General features: G+C 41.9%; 1 gene segment (V, D, J or C); it reads left to right on the forward strand.

Annotated features, from left to right (window-relative positions):
* Nucleotides 1–1023: 1023 nt before the first annotated feature.
* On the forward strand, nt 1024–16915 carry LOC130851447 (T cell receptor gamma constant 2-like). The segment is given in 8 exon segments: nt 1024–1086; nt 1213–1515; nt 8108–8170; nt 10482–10811; nt 13278–13337; nt 13615–13662; nt 14012–14059; nt 16347–16915. Coding segments are annotated over 8 exon segments (1038 nt in total).
* Nucleotides 16916–20660: the final 3745 nt, after the last annotated feature.

Raw genomic sequence — 20660 nt, forward strand, 5'->3', positions numbered from 1 at the left:
TGAACATAGGGGTGCAGATATCTTCTTGAATTAGTGTGTCCTTTTGCTTTGGATAAACAGTCAGAGTGGGATTGCTGGATCAGGTGGGAGTTCCATTTTTAACTTTCTGAGGAGCCCCCATCCTGTTCTCCACAGTGGCTGCACCATTTACACCACCACCAACAGTGTACGAGGCCTCCCTTATCTCCACATCCTCGCCAGCATTTGCTGTTTGTGTTATTTTAGATGGTGGCCATTCTGACAGGTGTGAGGTGATATCTCATTGTTGTTTTGATTTGCATTTCCCTGAATTTCCCATAAACAAAAACATTTTCTTTAGTTTATGGATGTTGCAAATATTGCAATCTCCTTGCATTTTCTTTTTTTTCACGAACTCTGGAAACCCTTTATGAGGCAGATTTTTACTTAAGGATGAACATAAATCCTCTGTCAAATTGATGTATAACACCTGCACACACACACACACACACACATCTGTTTACTTATAAGGAGAGTCAAATGGAGACCAACATAACTGATCTTAATTTCGTATATTAGGGCTGGTTCACTTCTTACTGGACATGCTGGTTGTTGCCTCAAAGTTTGCTTACAGCTGTAAAAGGAAACATAGTTCAGGAAAAGAATATAAAGATGGTTTATCACCGGACAAGACCATGGCAGCAGCATGAACACTGAAACTCTGAACTACATGGAACTCAGCCCTGTTCAGGACTGCTCACCCCACTAGGAAACAGGCAAGCTCTATGCATGTTTCTCCTCCCCACCCCACCCCCAACCCCCATCTGCTCCATCTGCTTGCAGTTTTGAGCTCTCAGTGCTCAGGCTTCTCTTCTCCAGGGGGAAGGGAGGAGGGGGACCTGTTCCCAGCCTGCCACAGGGGGGCCCTCAAGAAAGGGGTTGGTGCAGAGAGGCGGGCTCCTCCCCAGGCCTCCCCCAGCACCCACTCCCTCTGGGGTCAGCGAAGTGCTCTTTAAGAGAGCTCCTCACTGAGTCCCCTGCCTGTCACATCTGCTGGGAACCCAGTCTGGCTCACTGCCCCAGACATGCTGCGGGCCCCAGCGCTGCTGCTGGTTCTCCTGGCTCCTGGTGAGTGTGCTGCCTGGGTGCTCACGGGATCTTTCTGTATTTTTTGGCAATTGGGGGGTGGGCAGTGATACTAAAAAATCACTATTTCCTCTTCCTCATTATTTTTTGTTGCTTTTCCCATTGCAGTCACTCAGGTATCTTCCAACAGGGTAGAGGAGAAGATATCCGTCACTAGTGAGACTGGAGAGACTGCTTCAATCCCCTGTGATCTTACACAAATAGCCAACTATATCCACTGGTACAAACAGCAGGAGGGGACAGCACCCCGACGCCTTCTCTACTATGATGTCTCCTACTCAAAGGTTGTGTTGGAATCTGGAATCAGTTCAGGAAAATACAATGTGCATAAAGGCACAGGGAGGGGCTATACATTTTTAATCGCAAATCTGCAAGAAAGTGATTCTGGCAAGTACTACTGCGCTGTCTGGGAGAAGCACGGTGGTTCAGACTTCCTGTACCCTGCACGGGAAAGTGTGCTTGTGGCCTCACTTCCTGCCCCCAATTCTCTTGACTCTGAGCAAAGAGAAACCCTGAGCTCAGTGCCCATCCCCCAACACTTATATTCTTTCACTTCCCACCCCTGCCCCTGACAGCCATAGTCTTCCTGAAGCCAAGCCACCCTATTCAGGCCTCAGGCCAGCAGCTGGCAGGCAGCATGTTCTTCTAACTCCCCCAGGAGCTGCTGGGGTGTATTCAATCTTCACTTTAGGACACACAGGGCACCTATGATTGATCTATTAGGGGGGATATTTAGGAGAACACAAGGGAAAGGTGAGCTATACTGCATCATTTATCTGATCATTATCCAGAGAAAATGGCCGGGGACGGAGTGTCTTCATTATTGAGGAATATGAAGGATGAGAAAAGATGGAATGAAAACTTGGACTTCCTGAACCTCAAGCTGGTATCTGACGTATCTTTTGGGCAAACTGCTATTTTCCTCATATAATCAACCAGGGCATGGCTGACATCGTGAAAGTGCAGGAAAAATAGATTTCTATACCTATGCCAACCATTGTAATCTATGCACACTTTCTTGTGAAGTTCAGCCCACAGCCAGAACTCTTCTGTCTTCAACAAGTAAAGCCAAATATTCTCTCCACCCTGACCCCCTCTGTTGGCATGGCCAAGTCCCAAACTGGGATGACTCAGATTATTTTTTCTCATTTTCAAGTTAGAGGACACTTTGCGTGAACAATGGAACAATGAATAATTCCCGTTTCAATTGAAAAGTCATATAGGAGAGGGTCGTGGCTGCCTTACTGGGCTAGGTTTAAGGATGTAAAGTTCATACTGAAGTACAGAAATGCCAGAGTCATATATGTATGGTCTCTTGTGTCTCGGATCCTCCACTTTCTACCAGAGCAGTGTATCTTAAACTGTGGTCCCTGGACCCCTTATATCAAAAGCACCTGGGTTGGAATAAAAGTGCGTCTTCTGGATGGCCCCCAACATTATGAACCCAAATTTGGAATGGAAGCTGCAAATGTACATTTTTCAATAAGCTCCATAGCTGATTCTTATTCAGAATGATTTTTAAGAACTGCTGCCCTGGAGGTAACAGACAAAGTGACATGTTTCCCTCTGCAATGGGCTGGTTCCCAGCCTGACTCAGGACTGCATTCTAGAATGAGCTTCCTCCCAACCCAGAAACCCCTCCTGTCTGGTTGCCCCCCCCCCCCGGGTGCTGCTGTCCCATCCCAGGTCATCACATTTCCCCATGAGACTCCCACAACCACAAGTCGAAGCTTCAGGACCTTCCCACTTCTGTGAGTGCAGGGAAGAAGGAATTGGACAGTAAGTGCACCAACTTTCACCTGCCCGTCTGTACCAGGCACCATGTATTTTAACTATTTTGCAGCTTTAAGGAAGACTGAAGCATAAACTTATTGTTATTTATATTTTCCAATGTCATTTAGGCTTTGTTCTACATTTTATTTCTATGATCCACTTTGAATTGAAATTTTGTGCATTGGGGAAATGCACAGAATTCCTGCAGAGAATTTTTTTATGCAGTGAATTTTCCTGACTTCTCAGTTCTAGGAATTTTTCTTTACAAGAATAATCGGCATAACAACTCTATACAGCAAAAGAAAGCATCAAGATGGAACACAAAGACATGCCCCTTGAGTATCGCCCTTGGTGCTGCACTGCCCCATCTCACCCTGCTGGGAAGGACAGAAATAGTCTCCACAGGTGGATGGAAAAGAGAGTAAAGGACCTCCAGCTCAGTCATGGGCTCTGAATTGAGAAGTTGGTGGGACCAGTTTCTTTGCTGGACTTCTTCACTGAAATTCTTCTGGACACAGTCCTGACCTCACTGGTAACAGCCTGAGAGCCGCTCAGAAATGGAAAACCCTTAGTGATGAGAACCTGAGCATTTGGGCCTATGGTGGGTAGGAGGTCCTTGTGCCCCAGCTGGGAGAAGAGGCTCATGGAGGAGATGGCCACCATATTGCAGAAGTTCACATGTGAACCAAGGATTTTTGGAGACATCTGTACAGATGTTTCACTTACCATGTGCAGTTCAAAAATTGTGATGGAGCATGTCGCATTCTACCTCCGATACCCCCTTTCTCTAATATACATACCTAGATACCCACACAGGACACATAGCTACCATGTTCAACATTCTCAGATTCAGTCCGTCCACCAGTTAAAGGGATATAATAAGGGTTCCCACCTCGGAAGGTTGCTGGACGATTCATTAGGTAAATACAGGTAAAGAACGTACACCCGTGCCTGTCATGTAGTAAGAATTCAATAAAAGTTAGTAGTAGTCATTGTTGTCTGGGGCCTGGGCCCTGTGCAAAGAGGATACAGTTGAGACAGACCAGAGGCCTCCGGGATGAATTTTCCTCCCAGGAGCCTCTTGGAGCCCAGAGAGTCGAAAGGCAAAACTGCAGCCTCAGCTGAGATGGCCCCATGACCCTCCGCTTCCTCTGTGGCTGCCGGGAGCACCTGGCCACAGCTGAGCACCAAGTAGTGGGCAGACCCTGAGCTTTGCATCATCTTTCTGCCTTAGGTATTATCATCCCCCACCCCTTCTACATGATGAACTTGGGATTCAGAGAGACTCTGTAGCCTCCAAGATCACAAAGGCATTGCTGTTAGAAGAGAAGGAATGTGAAGCCAAGTATGAATGTCATTTAAACTTATGCTTTTCCCTCGACACTACACAGAACCAATAAGAAGTAACTAAAGGACAAAGAAGAAAAGGGGGGAGTCAGGGTGATCTGTATATTCACAAAGATACAGAATGTGTTCCAGCGAATGCATCCAAGGAGGGGTCTTCCCTGGCGGTCCAATGGTTAAGACTTCACCTTCTAATGCAGGAGGTGGGGGTTGGATTCCTGGTTGGGGAATAAAGATGCCGCATGCCTCTCAGATAAATATATATATGAAACAGAAGCAATATCACAACAAATAAAATAAAGACTTTAAAAATGGTCAACATCAAAAAAATCTTTTACAAAAAATGTATCCAAGTAGGAAACTTGATCCTCTGATGGAAATGGTTGAAACAGAGAGAATTCCTATCTATTGGATAAAGAATGATTAAGCAATATAACAGCTGAATCTTTGTGCAAATAATGGTAGGAATTGCACTAGGCTATTTACTAAGTACCTCAAAGGAAATACTGTAGAATTAAACTAATGATTTGTTCATTTCCTGTAATCAGAAATTAATGGACCATTGAGAAGACTTTGTGGAGCCAGAAGATTCAAATAAGCTTACGGCCACATAAGAAAGTGAGAGGGTCTACTTTGTCACACAAGGCAAGTTTGAACCAGTAAGTAGGATCAGTAAAATAGCTTTCGTAATCAAGTTTTCTATACTGAAAGGACAAATCTTTGGAAAATAGCATCCCAAATATTCAAATATCCTGAGTCTCACTGACACAGGAAAAAATAGAAATTTTGCACCCAGCTCCCCCCTTGCCCATGTTTGCTGTGAGGTGGGTGGGGTCTCCGTGATGGACAAGGATGGGTGTGGCTGCCCCACAGCCTTGACCAGGAAGCTCCACCACACAGTCTGTGCTAGGATTTTAAAACATCTTTCTCTTCACTTTCAACCTCCTTAATGGTAATTTCATTTATCACCTGTGAATTCCTTAGGAGCGCTGATAAACCTGTTAATATTTATTGCACCAACCCTTGGTCATCCCCACTCTCACTGCTATAACCTGGCTCCTCAGCTGCCTCTCAGTGGCTCATGGCGACCGTCTCTGAAGCACGTCTGCTTCACTGGGATTGGTCCCCTGACCCACCCACCTTTCTGCTCTTATATTACCTTCCTAAAGCACAGATCTGATCATGTCATTTTCCTCCCTACGACCTTCAGTAAGTCCTCATCATTAATTCGTTCAAAAAGTATTTATTTTAAAATGCTTTTAAAGGTAAAAATTCTCCAAACTGCTCCTTGCTAAAAAATAAGTATTAAGTAACAATGTGTCCTGTCCTCTTCCCATTCCAAGCTTCTCTACTCACCGACAAAATTAGTCTCGGACTTGTTCTTCCTAACTCATATCTCCAGAGGCTTTTTAATATAAGCCTAAGTTAAATGGTATTTTGTAGAGAGCTATTTTTGTTTTCCCAACAGATAATCAATAGTCCAAATGTAGTTTTAAAATAATTTTTCATTGCCCTACAATTTAAACATGCCTTATCATAATTTTATATCAACATACACTTGGAGCATTTGCTGGAAGATTTCTGTTTCATTTATGTTTCAATATTCTGACACGATTATCATATTAAGTCAGGACTTTTGCAATAAAGGTTAAGATCTGCTAAACCAGGGACTTCCTAGGTGGCCCAGTGGCTAAGAATCCACCTGCCAATGATGGGACACGGGTTCGATCCCTGCTCCAAGAAGATCCCACATGCTGCAGAGCAAGTAAGCCTGTGTGCCACAGCTACTGAGCCCATATCCCGCAACTACTAAAGTCTGCGCGCCTAGAGCCCCTGCTCCACAGCAAGAGAAGCACCGCAAGGAGAAGCCCGAGCACCAAACTGGAGAGTAACCCCTGCTGCCCACAACTACAGAAATCCCCCGTGCAGTAACGAACAACCAACGCAGCCAATAAATAAATAAATAAAAATAAATTTATTTAAAAAAAAGATCTGCTGAGCCAAATGTCTATTCATTTATTCTTTTTTTAATACTTACTTTGAAAAATTTTTTATTTATTATTTTTATTATGGCTGCATTGGGTCTTTGCCGCTGCATGCCGGCTTTCTCTAGTTCTGGTGAGGGTGGGTTACACTTTGTTCTTATCCGTGGGCTTCTCATCATGATGGCTTCTCCTGTTGCAGGGCACGGGCTCTAGGCGCTCAGGCTCAGTAGTTGTGGCTCGCAGGCTCTAAAGAACAAGCTCAGTAGTTGTAACCCACAGGGATAGTTGCTCCACGACATGTGGGATCCTCCTGGACCCAGGATCGAACCCGTGTCCCCTGCATTGGCGGGCAGATTCTTAACCACTGTACTACCAGGAAAGTCTTATTCGTTACTATTCTTAAGAAATAATCTTCAATGATTTCATATTTATTCTACATATTTCCATTTAATTCAACTTAACTAGCTCACAACCAACCCTTACATCATTGAACAAAAATTAAATATTTTCTTAATTCTGATAGGAATTATACTCAATTTCCATACATGAATTTAGGAAAGATGAGCATCTTTATGACACTGAGTTTTTCCTTCACAAATATGATATGTGTCTTCATTTATTCAGGTTCAATTTTATGCCCTTTAGTAAAATCTTATACTCTTTCTTCTTATATTTCTTGTATTTTCTTATAAATTTAACGAAAGATTTTATAACTCTTTGCTTACTCTTTGGCATTTTACTGGTTAAATCTTTCATGGATTTTGAAAAATAGACCACTCCTAAAGCTCCTGAGAATTCAACCCATGGTCTTAGAAGAAGGAAAAACAGAGCACAGCGTATCAGAGTGGTACTGAGTGTGTATCACTCAATTCTCAATTCTCACATTAAAAAAAAAACTTTCTAAATGTATTTTTATCCTGGTCTCTCTTCCTCTTCTATTGTGTTGGGGGCTGTGAGCTGCTGTGCATGGACCGCTGCCCACTGTGACCTCCTCGTATTTCATTCTCAGGGCAGAGGCCCTGATTACCTATGGAACTTAGGTGGCACCCAGTGGCTCTGGAGTGGCCGTGGGGATACTCAGGGCCTGTGCTGTCTGGGTCCTGGCAGATGGACAGCTCATCTGTACTCAGAGGAGGCCTCAGCTGCTTCTGGCAATTTCTTTTTCTCCTAATCCAAGAAGAGTGGCTTGAGACTACAGAACAGCCTCCAAGAGCTTTCTTTCAACATATCACACAATTGGCTTTGTCTTCAAGTTTTAGTTTAAATGAGGCATCTATTATTTCAAAGGAGATAAAATTCTACAAATTTCTTTCTTTATCCTAGGAAAAATAATAACTCATCACAGGACTTATTTTCCCATCTTGCATTGCCGTGATGTTTCCCAATGAATGGAGAACTTTGTTCCCATTTCTCAAGCACACTTGTGACAGCATATTTGCATTTTCAGTTACTAAAGAGTTTCCTCCTTTCAGACATATGTTCCCAAATCACTAACAGAGGAGCCCTGATGTTTGTGGCAATGGAAGGGACTTTCTTTGATGCAAACTCTGAGCAGTTTCAACAGAGATGAACACCTGGAAGTAAAAAAAAAAAAAAGGTCTTGATTCTTCAAATACTCTTCTTGGAAATTACAAAAAGCAGGTGGTTAGCCAGTTGGAGCCAATGATCTCTTCTTTTTTTCCCTTTCTTTGTTTAATAGTGTTTTCCAGGATTACTCCTCCACGGAAAGCAGATATTTTGATCCATTTAACTGAGGAAAACTTATAAAACAGCAGATGCCAAAGAAGCTATGTTCAAGGACTTCCAAAAAAAACCCGGAAGGTCAAATTGCCAGTGCAAACTACCAGTCATGTCATGAAGCTTAGGAGAAGGCTGAGATTTTTGTAGGAGCTTTAACCAGTGTGATAGCTCAGGCTGGAAGAAGATATTTGGAAAATCAACTGAGATCATAGTAGTTCCTGCTGGTAAGTAACTTTTTTCAATGTGTACCTTAGACACGACAAACTGACAGATGCTTTTGAGAAAAAAAAGTAGGATTTCCCTTCTCTGACTGCCAATTCTTGGCCTCAGCATATGAAGAGCAATTTTGCAGCTACTGGTCACTGTATATGGAAACTATTTTGTAAATGACTTATTCTCTTCTTGGAGGCAGATTGACATTCTCCTTTGAAAATACACACACACACACACACACACACACACACAGACACACACAAAACAGACTCAGGCAAGATATGAAAATAGTTTGATGACCATATCTGTTTTATTGTTCATTTACTTTCCAATATTCTTACACTGAAACATATTTTGTCCTTACATTGGTATAAGATATTGGTTCAAGTTCCTTGTCTTGTAGACAATGTATTAAATAAGAAATACTTCTCTTAATGACCTCTTCTCTATAGTTTGAGACAAAACACAGTGCTCCTTTCTCCCACTAGCACGCAATACTATATTATTGGTTTTCATGTCACCCCTAAAAGCAATGCATAAAAATTCTTATAGAAAATGAGTGTAGAACATCACGAAATCCCTACTCTTGTTACTCTAGCTTCTTAGAGGGAGGCTGAGATCAGTTGACATCCATGCAGTCACACCTCTTGTTACATTGCCTGGATATGAACCAGTGTCATGGAATTTGTGAGCTCAATGAACCATCTCCGCTCCAAAGTCCATGAAAAGGGTCTGCATGGACCCATGTTCTATGGTCTGTGGCTGCCAGAGAGACAGCAGGTCCTGGATTGATGGGCTTGCTTCTTTCTTAATTGATGTGATAGTTGTTCCGTATAAAACCCATATATTTTATCGGCTAGAAGAATTTAATAAATGCCTACAAACCATCCCTCTAAAGGGAATTTTAATATCAGCTCCTATTTACTGAGAACCAGACAGCTTGATTTGTAGTTTCCCTACCATATCTCAGTCCTCAACAGAAATCCTCTTCTTCCCATTTCACAGATAAGGAAACTGAGGTTTAATGTAGTTCAGTTACTTGCCTAAAATCACCTGACAGGATACATTGCAGAGTTGAGGATTCAGTAGGGATATGTCTATTCCAAAGTGCATGGTCTGCACTGTTATGTGATGTTAGAAATATTTACATCATGTTTTTATGTTTGAGTATTTGCTGTTCTGAAGCCTGACCTTTTAAATGGGTACTTTGACTACTCAATATTAATAGTTTATAACTTGTTTTAGTGCTCATGTGTGAAAACAGTGCTTCTGCTCCTCTTTTGTGATTAAAGACAGATTTATATTGCACTCTTGGCAAAGAACTGTCTCTATACGTGAAAACCCTTTTTGAAAGGAGATTTAAAAGATTCAGGCAAAATGGTGAGAAAAGATGATATCATACTCGCAATGCGTATGAGGTAGACAGGAACAGATGTAACCCACTCAGCCCAGGCAGAGCAGGGACAGCTCTGCAGTTCTTGACAATTCATGCCTTATGTGGTTTGCTGAGAGTCACATCTGTGTCACGGTAGCAGGGCCAATTTCTCTATATATTTATGTCAATATTGAAAAAAATCTGGACACACTCCTGAAACAGGCACAATTCTGCTTTAATTCTGCATATTTGCAGAACTAGGACTTGCAGATGTATTATCTGATTCCTCATGCCATATTGGAGTTAGAACTCACTAAATTACCAACTCCCAGGGCAGAAAAAGAAACAAGCTATAATACACAAGCTATTTGTCATTTGATTTAAACTGCGTGTGTCTGAAATCCATTTGAGAAGCCCTAAAATAAAAACACACCTCCAGGCAGGGTAAGAAAGAAGCACAGAAGATCAAAGGCACTAAGGGAAGAAGAAGGAAAAGGCCTTTGATGATCTAGCAGGAAGCACAGGGTCTGATTTTATGCCCAAAGGTAGGAGAGGTATGTGTCAGTCTATCTGTATAAAAAGTGAATAAAATTTTTTAAAAAGTTGAAAAAATATAGTGGAATAATACTTTTAATTCACTGATAAAGAAGCACATCAAGTTTTCCAATAAGAGATGTTTTTCCTACCATACAATTAGAAAGACATCTCAATGCAGGAGTCTTTAGAAGGAAAATGAAGTAAAAGGGGGACATGGACTTCAACATCTATTTTATAAAATGTCAGGTGTAACCACCTCACAACCTACCGTGTATGAGGGGCCCAGCTGCAGTTCAACGGCAACTTTTCTGCCTTTTACTGCTTATTAGGTTGTTCCAAACCACACAACATTTGTGTGTTTTTTTTTCTGTAATAACTGTTTTTAATTACTATTTCATTTTTCCCTACAGGTAGAGACCTTGATATAAACATGCCCCCCAAACCCACTGTTTTTCTTCCTTCAATTACTGAAGTCAACCACGATCATGCTGGAACATACCTTTGTCTTCTGGAGAATTTTTTCCCTCATGTGATCAAGGTTTACTGGAGAGAAAAGACTGGCAACAAAATTCTGCCATCCCAGCAGGGAAACACCATGAAGACCAGTGACACGTACATGAAGCTCAGCTGGCTGACCGTGACTGAAAGCTCCATGGATAAAGAACACGTATGTGTCGTCAAACACGAGAAAAATAGAAATGGAATTAATCAAGAGATTCTTTTTCCTTCAGTGAATGAAGGTACGTGAAAAGAAATATAAGCATAACCTCCCAGAACATTTTTTTCCTACCTCCTCTTCTGTCAAGCATTAATGAAAACCAATCATAAAACTTCTAAAATGTCCAACTATTTCCTCGCAGAATTAAAAAAGTGTAGCGTTTGAAACATAAAAAAGAAAAGAAAATCTTGCTTAAGCATTGTCATCTTCCAAAATATTAACGTCACCATGAGGTGTTTTGGGTTGTTATATGGTTTAAAGGAAACATCCTACATGGAAGCAGCTAACAGCTTAGCACACTGTAAACACACGAGAGAGACTGCACTGTTGATGATCTTAGTTGATCAGGAAGTAAGAATAATTATACATCTTTTATGACTGTTCTATTCATCAAACAAAGTCATCTCACTTCAATCTTGCTTTACTCAAACTTTAGTCCAGAAGCCAGTATTAAACGTCAAAATTGGTGTTGGTGCCGGGACCAGATTGCAGTCAAGAGAAAGGGGAATAATTTGACTACTGCACTTTTACTATGGTCCACAGTCTTAGGTGTTTAAGATTTGTGTTTTATACACCAGTGTAAGGTAAAACGCTGTAATTAAAGACTGGGTGATTCTAAAGTGTAGAGACTTACCCCCATGCTACATAATGAATGTATTTCTTGCCATTGGTAAATGCATCTCAACACACTTTGATTCAGCCCTAAGACGCGCGAGGCCTGGAGGGGTGTGTGGGTGAACACACTCGGGGGAATTACTGTCCCAGGAGGATGCACTGCAGTAATGAGAATAAGCCCTTTGTGTAATCACTCAGAAGTCCTGAATCGCTTAAAGCCCTGCATGTTAACACAACTCATCAAGGTCCCAGGGCACCCATAAGAAGGAATCATTCTGGATGTTTCCTGTGGTTAAAAAGCTCTTTTAAGCAGTGGGGAACAAGCCCATAACAAAATGTGCATAGATGTCCTGTGTAGCAGTCTGAATTTCTGAAGGAAGTCTTTTACCTTCTTTGACCCTTAGTTTGTCCTATGATCAGATTAGGTTCAGACACGTTCCTTGGCCTTTTCCTGGGGCTGCGATGAAGGGCAAATGAAATAATGTCAGTGAAAACGCTTGCTTTCGAAAACATGCCATAGATGCATTTTTTGATATGGTCATCGTATTTTTTATATCCTTTCATAAAACTCTTTAAAAGTAAGATTGCAAAATACTCCTAAATTTCTATAGTAAGAAAAACAGGGGAAGCAATACACAAAATGCTAGTTCAATATAACTACGGGCTTAATTGTCCTTAGATTTTCATTTTTCAGGTGATCAGGGAAAAAGAAGAAAGTAAGTTTCATGGTGATGATTAGCATAAAGGAGACTAGTTTGAGTTTATAATGTGTTTCACTTGGCACTTAACTGGTCAGACAAATGCTCCCCACGGGCTACTCATGGCAAGAAAGCTACTGAGGGCATTTCTGTTAACTTCATTCTACAGCAGATTTCTAAGGATGAACCAAAATGACTATTTTGACTCTGTTTCCCTCCACCCAACAAATCATTATCTTTTAAAAAAATATTTTACTTCTATGTATGGCTTTTTAAAAATTGTATGTAAATACAACTCTCGCCTCAGTCTTTATATAGTCAGAGGACTATAAATGTGACTATTTTTCTGTCCTCGAAAAAATTGCACTGAAATTCTGAGCTCCTATGATTATGTCAGCATTGAATACATAAGAAGGGGACAATCATCTAAGAATACTTAAGAAGGGAAGCTGTTTTTAGTGTTCCCAGTGGTGGAATTCTGTTTTCTCTCTATAGATTAATTTGTCTGCATTTGTATGGATTATTTTTACAAAGTACTTTCCCAGTGCTTTATCTCATTTAATCCCCCACAAGGATCCTTGGAATGCTGGCTCTACCATCACTGCTATGAGTCTCAGCAAGTTACTTACTCTCTGATTCTTATTTCCTCCTTTGTGACATGGAATCCTCCAAAACACACCTCACTGCAGTGTCACTGGGGGATTAAACGACATATTGCATGTGAAGAAGTTAAGCGAGTGCCTGGCCCAGGAACAATCACTCGATGGCCATTAGCCTTATTAATATTGTTATCTTTATTCCCACAAACACCACAAGTGCAGAAAATCCTGTGCAAGAGTAGCGGGTGCTGGGGATACGGCTGATATAGAAAGGTGTGGATGGTTTTTTAATTTTTCCTAGATGGGAGATTTGCCTAAGCCCGACGCCTTCAAATATGAGATTCTGCTGTGGATTCTGGGATTGGACAAATTTGTTTTGATGAAGAATTAATGTACTGAATTCCATAGAATCAGACCAACTCTTCCTGGAATTACAGGGCTCATATTTTTAATGATTGTCTCTTTGTCAGCAGTTTAGATACGTGTGTGTGTTACAATAACACACATATAAACACATGCGTGCCATCAGATAACGGGTGTGAATATGTGACTAATACTTGCTCTCATTTCTTGTAGTCGTCGCTTCAGTTGTCACTACTACGGAGCCTCCAAATGATTGTTTGGACGATGAAAGCAGTAAGTTTTGGCACATGTTTGCCTTTATGTCATGCTTCTGTCTTTTTCCCCTCCTGATCAATTTCCCTTTGGAAGTTTACCAGACCAATCACCTGGAACTGTGGGGCTCATCATTTTCATACTTTTAATGACTCCTCCTCGCTTTCTCTGTCAGAAGATTATATACTTATACATTACACATGTATATATATGTACACACATACACACACACACGGACATACAGACTGTAAAATAATAGACACAGACGATTGATAATATTTGACCTCATTTCTTCTAGAAGGCACTGCTACTGATTCTAGAAAAGCTTGTCCAGGACCTGAAAATGGTAAGTTTTTGAATATATTTGCCTCCATTTCATCTTACTGCATTTTCCCCTCCTAATGAAACTATGTTTTGAACTTCCCTGGTCTATAGTGGAAAAGACAAATTATTTCTGGAATTGTGAGGCTGATATTTTTAAGCAGCATCTCTCCATTCTCTGTGTTGGCAAATTATATATATACACACACACACATATATATAGATTGTATGAAATTATGTATAACTTATATATACCCCTATATTAATATATGTAGATTATGAATGTCTGTATATACATACACACCCCCATACATATCACACTGTCAAAAAATAGGTATGAACAATAAACTAATACTTGCTTTCCTTTTTTCTAGAAGTCACTGTTGCTAATGCTACAAAAGAATGTCTGAAAGATGAAAACAGTAAGTTTTGTCTATCTTTGTCTTTATGTCATGCTACAGCACCTTTTTCCCCTGGATAAACAACTTTTGAACTTCCCTAGGTTCAGGTAGAGAAACCAGACCGTTGAGATTTGCAGAAATAGACTGAGTGATATTTTAAGTCAGTATATTGTCATTTCCTAGGAGTCACCTTCACATAGAAAATTCTTGTTTTGGTGTGAGATGACTGCAAATTAAAGGCTGCAGTGAGAGACTCTGAATTATTTAAATAATGGATTTCATTCATTCGTGTGGCTTTTGTTGCTAATGAGCAGGGAAAGATGATATGTCTTTGCTTCTAGATGTTTTTCGTCTTTGGTCCCTGGTGGGAGCTAATACATGAACTGCCACTTAATGCAAGCTTCTCATACACAAGGTGGTATGCCGTGTCTTGCGTGCACTTTCTGTTTAATCCCCATGACACTGTATGACGTGGTACCATGTCCCCCCCCACCCTGCCATTTTACAGATGAGGACAAGACCTTAAAACTAAGTCCCTTGTATGAAGCCACACAGCTCAGTCTAGTTATTCAACCCAGGCATCTGAATCAATTGTTTACATACATTCTCAATTCTCTGTTCCTCCTTAAGGTATACACGTAGAGCAAGAATCCCAAAGCCAAGGCCCTGAGACAGGAAGGACCCATGGGTGGGGGTGTACGTGCATGGGCTTCTGAGTATCATAGATGGAACTTTAAACCCCAGTTCTTTTATTTATCAGCTACATGAAAATGGGTAAATTCCTTACGTTTTCTGAGCAATACTATCCTCCTCTGACAATAAGGAACACTTACACCCAATTCCGTTACTGCAGACATAAGGTCACATGTGTGGACTGTCTCCCACAGGGTATCCTCTTAGCTGGCCCAGAGTCAGCCCTAGTTGGTGGTCCCCTCTCCCTGCACGAAGGTCCTACGTGAGTTAGAAGCACTGGCTCTGGCCCTGCTGATCCCTCCTCGGTTCCCAGGATCAGGGGGCCTGGAGCTCAGCTGCACCTGACCCGACCCAGGGCAGTGAGTTGTGAGCGCGTCACCTCCTGAGATCCCTTTCCACACCAAGTGCAGGTGATTCTGGGGATCCCACTCTGTGAAAGAAAGCGTGGGAGAAAGAAATTTCCTCAGGAACAGACTCGGCCTTGTAGTTCATTCAGTAGCCAAGTCACTCAGATAACTGTTGATGTTATTCATATAAAACGGCAAAGGAGAGTAAGTGCCATTATCCCATAACATCAGAGCCACCCTGAGAGACATTCAGGACAGCCAGGTGAGGCCTGGGCTCCTAAAGTTTCTGAGAATTTGGGTTGATGGAGCACTTGCTTCCACTCTGTACCAGCTTCTCTTTACTAACCCCCACCCCCACCCCACTGTGAACCCCCGCAGATGTCCATGCATGTAACCTTCGTAGAAAAATCATTGATGCACGACGTGTAACGGTTCAGATGCTTCCAGATCAGCAGTTCAACCTGATGTTTATGCTGAGCCTTTTCATGTCTGGGGTAGTTATTGCACAAGGAGATGCAGGACGACCGGGTGCTAAGAATGCGTTCTTTAAAGTCATGTTGCTGGGAATGAAAATATGGTTTCTGGTACTTTCTAAATGTATGACACCAGGCAAATTCGTTCTCTCCATCCTCAGTGGATTTGTAAAATGGAAATGAAAATAACAATCTCATAGATTATTGTAAGATGAAGTAAGACTAGAGCTTTGCTTGCAAAGCTCTCAGAATAAGCGTTTAGCATTTGGATAGGGGTTAAGGAAGGTTAGCTGTTATCATTACTTAGAGACATGGTGAGGGTGAAGAAAATGCTAAAAGCTCTCAGAAATTATTTTTTTCCCATTGGCTTATTGACTGAAAGCACAAACTTACTTTTTAACATTTAGGAAGCTTCTAAGTGAATTTAGTAGTGGTTATTGTTTGACTTGAACTTTGAGCTGACGTCTGAGTTGTTCTGGTGGTGGTGGTGGTCCTTGTTTACTTTGGGGTTTGGTGTTGGGGGGGTGTCACGTCATAGTAGGGCATGAGAAATAAACACTTGTGACCTCCGCCCATCGCTATGTCCTGCCCTGTCAAAAGAACAGGTAACTGGGGCTTCCTAGGTGGCGCAGTGGTTAAGAATCCGCCTGCCAATGCAGAGGTCACGAGTTCAATCCTAGCTCCAGGAAGATCCCATATGCCGCGGAGGAACTAAGCCCGTGTGCCAAAAAAATAAAAAATAAAAATAAAATAAAAAAAAAAAGAACAGGTAACTAATGAAAGCACTTCTCTTAGACACCCTGCAGCTGCAGCTCACGAGCACCTCTGCCTTTTACACCTACCTCCTGCTCCTCCTCAAGAGCGCCGTCTACTTCGTCATCACCGCCTTCTGTGTGTTTAGGAGAACAGCCCTCTGCGGTGATGGGAAGAGCTTCTGACAGAGGGGGCCACGGAGGGGTCACCGTTCCTGCATCATCTATTGTCTCTGAACGTGTCTGCTGAGGATCCAGCCATGCGTGCTTCCTTTCTGGGTTTGGGTTGTTTCGAATAATATGTACATTTTTCGATTATTGTGTAAGCGTTAAACCGCTGGGCAAGCAGACAGTTTGACTCTGTAACAGGGAATTCTGCCATTACTCAGGGGCAGGGCCCAGGGCTGGTCCAGGGGAGCCTCTCCCACCTCAGTCCCCACAGCCTCATCAGCTCCTCCTGCCCCCGAGCCCTCTGCCTCCCTAGCGCACACAGCAGGCAGCTCCCATCTTCTCCCTCAGTGCCCCCACCCAGACCATGGGCCTGGCCCTCCTTGCCCACACCCTGGAGCCTCCAGCTTTGCTACTTGAATTCTGTACTTTGTTTTCCATAATATGCACAGAAAATTAAAAAAGAAATCAAAGTCCACCTTTGTCTGTGTACTCTACTTTCATTAAATCTCACCAAGGTAAGGAATAACATGACAGTTGAACTACCAAATTCAGCATTGGTTGTAACAATGGTCCCACCACATCTCTAATTCTTTCCCCGAGATGGTGGTTTTGGCGCTTTCTTTGGGGCACTGGCTCCAAGCAGAGCCACAGCCGCACGAAGGTGCCCGGGTTCCTTCTCTTTCAGGGTCACCAGATTGAGACTCTCTGGTTTGGGACGTTCCTATGGTGACAGTGTAACAGCCAGCATGACTCACCCTGGGTGTGCTCAGATCTGTACTAGTGTCTCACGAGCATGGACTCCTGACCCTCACATTAACCCCATGAGAAGTGAACCAACACCAGAGGGGCATCGGGTGGAGGGCTAGGCACATAGACTCTTACTTCTGAGGACCAGTGCTTGAATCATGTGTCTCCATTAGTATCTGTGTGACCTCAGGCAGTGATTTGAAGTCTCTGTGCCATCATGTCCTCCTCTGCGTAAGGAAGTCACAGCCTGTCTCCTGGAGCCTGTGGAGGAGGAGTGAATGATGCTTGGTCCATGCACAGTCTTGACAACATTAGCTTCTACTGTCAGTAGCTCTATTGTAGCATCAGTAGATTCCACACATACATAAAAGCCCTGAAAACCATTTCTAATCTCATTTTCTCACAGACATGTTAGTTGTGGATGGAACATGGACTCAGTTTCTGTTATTGACCAGGTAATCCCATTAATCCTCTTAAGATCCCTTGGGGGAAAGTACAGTTATGGACCACAGTTTACAGATGGAAGAGGTGAACTTATCTGCTCATTGCCACTATTTTGTGAGTAAGAGTCATTTAGATCCAGGTCTCTCTGATCTCAGAGCCTGTATTTTGTTACCTAGTATCTTCAATTCACTGATAATAATTCAAAAGTGAGGTCAGGCTGCTCGCTGCTAAAAAAGCCAATATAGAGGCATGGGTTGTGGAAAAGAAAGTGTGCTTTATTTTGGATGCTGACAACTGAGGTTGGTGGGGAGGGTGGACTCTTGTCCAAAGGCCTCCTCCCACCCCCCACGATCAAGGGGAAAGAGCTTTTATAGACAGAGACTATAGAAATAGCACAGTCAGCTCTGAGAGTCATCTTGAAATTGGTCATGGGTGGTCTGACCAGCGTTATCTTGATTTTTTCAAGTCCGGTTAATCTTCAGTTCCAGGGTCGGTTTGTTGCCATTTCCTTGAGGCCAGTTCTCAGAACTGTGGCAGCTTTTGTCACGGCTACAGCCTGGTCATCGGGTAGTTAACTTCTTTCAACCGGTGCAGGTTTTAGTACCTATAAGCCAGCTCACTAGCTCACAGGATGTGGCTCAGGATATTACCTATAGCCCTTGAGGAGGAACTAAAGGTGCTTGATTTTGCTTATTGACTAAACTGTTATTATTTTGTCCTGTTTGACTGCTTTCCTTTATTTCTGCATTTTCTCACTTCTTGAATTAAACTTCTTCTTTGGCTAAAGTTTCTCCACAGAGAAAAGGCAGACCCTGTGAGGAAGTGGGGGAGGACCATAGGGTCCTGCTCCATTTCCATAAGAAGACCAGGTCCCAGAGAGGACAGGAAATATGCCCAAGGGTAAACACAGAGCAGTGCCAGCGTCCACGTGGGCCAGGTCTGCCTGACTTAAGACCTACTGCTTTTTTCGGTGTACCAGTGGGTCTCTTGCTATGAGTATAAAAAAAGAATTAACTAGATGGATAGATAAATAAATGAAAAATAAATAAAATTATAGGACGAAAAGTCACTTAGGCCCAGACTTCATCACAGGCCAGGTATCAGATGTTAAAAATCTGCCCTCTAAAAGAGACACAATTGAACATATCTATGAAAGAGGAACAGACTCAGACACAGAGCACAGACTTGGGGTTGCCAAAGGGGAAGGGTTTTGGGGAAAGTAGTATGAGGATTTTGGGATTAGTGGATGCAAACTATTATATATGGGACGGATAAACAACAAGGTCCTATTCTATAGCACAGAGAACTATATTCAATATCCTGTGAAAACCATAGTGGAAAAGAGTATGAAAAGGAATATATGTATAACTGAATACTTTGCCGTACAGCAGAAATTAACACAACATTGTCAATCAACTGTACTTCAATAAAATTAAGGAAAAAAATCCTCCTTCAGTAATTCTGATGTGCTGCCTGGTGGAGGAAGCAAGTGACTGAAGCAGTCCCAGCGCTGCCAGCTCAGGTCTCAGGCAGTGAGGAGCCAGCACAGAGCTCATTACACAGGAGTACGACGTGCTTCACCCGAACTGTGATCTCACCACCCACCCATAAGTTTCCTAAGTTAACAAAGTGTATGTACTAAGATTTACATGTCCGGATGTTCAGTCACTGTGTGCCATGTACAACAGCCCCCAATGAACCGAAGAGCCCAATAAAAAACTAAAAAATAAACTAAACAATGTCATAAGACAGACTACTCTGAATCTTCAAAACAATGCACATTATTTAAAGTAATGGAACATTAATCAGGAAGTGTCATTGAAAAAATAATCAGCATAACAGAATCCTTCAAAAGTTGTTAGATAAAATTTTTGCATGGATAAAAAAATCAATCAAAACGCTCTAAAAAATGCCTTAAGTAACCTTACTTCGACCCGTGTCTCTACCTCCCCACCTCTTGTGGCTCATGCTTTAGTTTCTCTGCATCCTTCTACGTTTTTATAGCAAATATGAGTGTACAGATGAGTATATCTGTGCATGTATATATATTCTCACTTCCTCCCTTCATACTCAAAGTTCACATAGAGTAAACATTGCTCTGCACTTGTCTTCACTTACACAACCTCGAGCTCTTTTTTCTCAGTGTACAGAGATGCTTAGGCAGCTGCGTGATATTTCACTGATGAATGTATAACAATTCATCAAATCATTTCCTCCGTAATATACCATTGGCTTATTCACACATTGGCTATTATTAAAAGTGCTGAAATTATAATAGTGTTTTCTGCCATTTTGACATAAAATGTGTATCGGTTCTGTTGACAGGTATGGCCAATGTGCCCGTGGTGGACCCAGCACCGTCCTGCACCTGTACCACAATGTGGGTGAGTGCAGGGAGGGTGCTGTCAGAGGTCAGGATTTTGCTGATCGGACAGGTGAAAAATAGCATCGTGTTCGGTTTTTAATTTGCTTCTCTCTTACTGTGAGTGAGGATAAGCATCTTTTCATATATTTAAAGTCTACTTACATTTCCTTTTATGTGAAATATGGTTCAGATCCTTTAACCTTTTTTTCGATTGAGTAACAAACAATACTGATAAGCAGGACACTCATTTATGCATGTGTCTGTGTATTTCTATGGGCCCAGACATAAAACACAATGTTGAATTCATGGTAGAAGTCAGAAAAAAATAAGTGATTGTATATTTTTCTATTTCCTCTAATGAAACCTTTTAAAGGAAAATCTTTCATGTACTAAATTTAAAACACTGTCTCCTTTAAAGTTGGGAAGACTTTCTGTTTGTTTGCTTACAATCAGCCTCAGTGTCTGAGAAACAAATTCCTGGGAAACCAAATAGAGGTTCCCATTGAAAACAAAAATGACCAACCAGATATGAGAGAGATGAAATCTAATTGAGATCAACTCCTTGGTTCTCATGAATTTGCTCAGGCCTCTTTAGACAAAATATGCAGCCCTCGCCTTAGAGATTTGGAA

The sequence above is a fragment of the Hippopotamus amphibius genome, chromosome 4, assembly GCF_030028045.1.
Source record: "Hippopotamus amphibius kiboko isolate mHipAmp2 chromosome 4, mHipAmp2.hap2, whole genome shotgun sequence".
Taxonomy (NCBI): Eukaryota; Metazoa; Chordata; class Mammalia; order Artiodactyla; family Hippopotamidae; genus Hippopotamus; species Hippopotamus amphibius.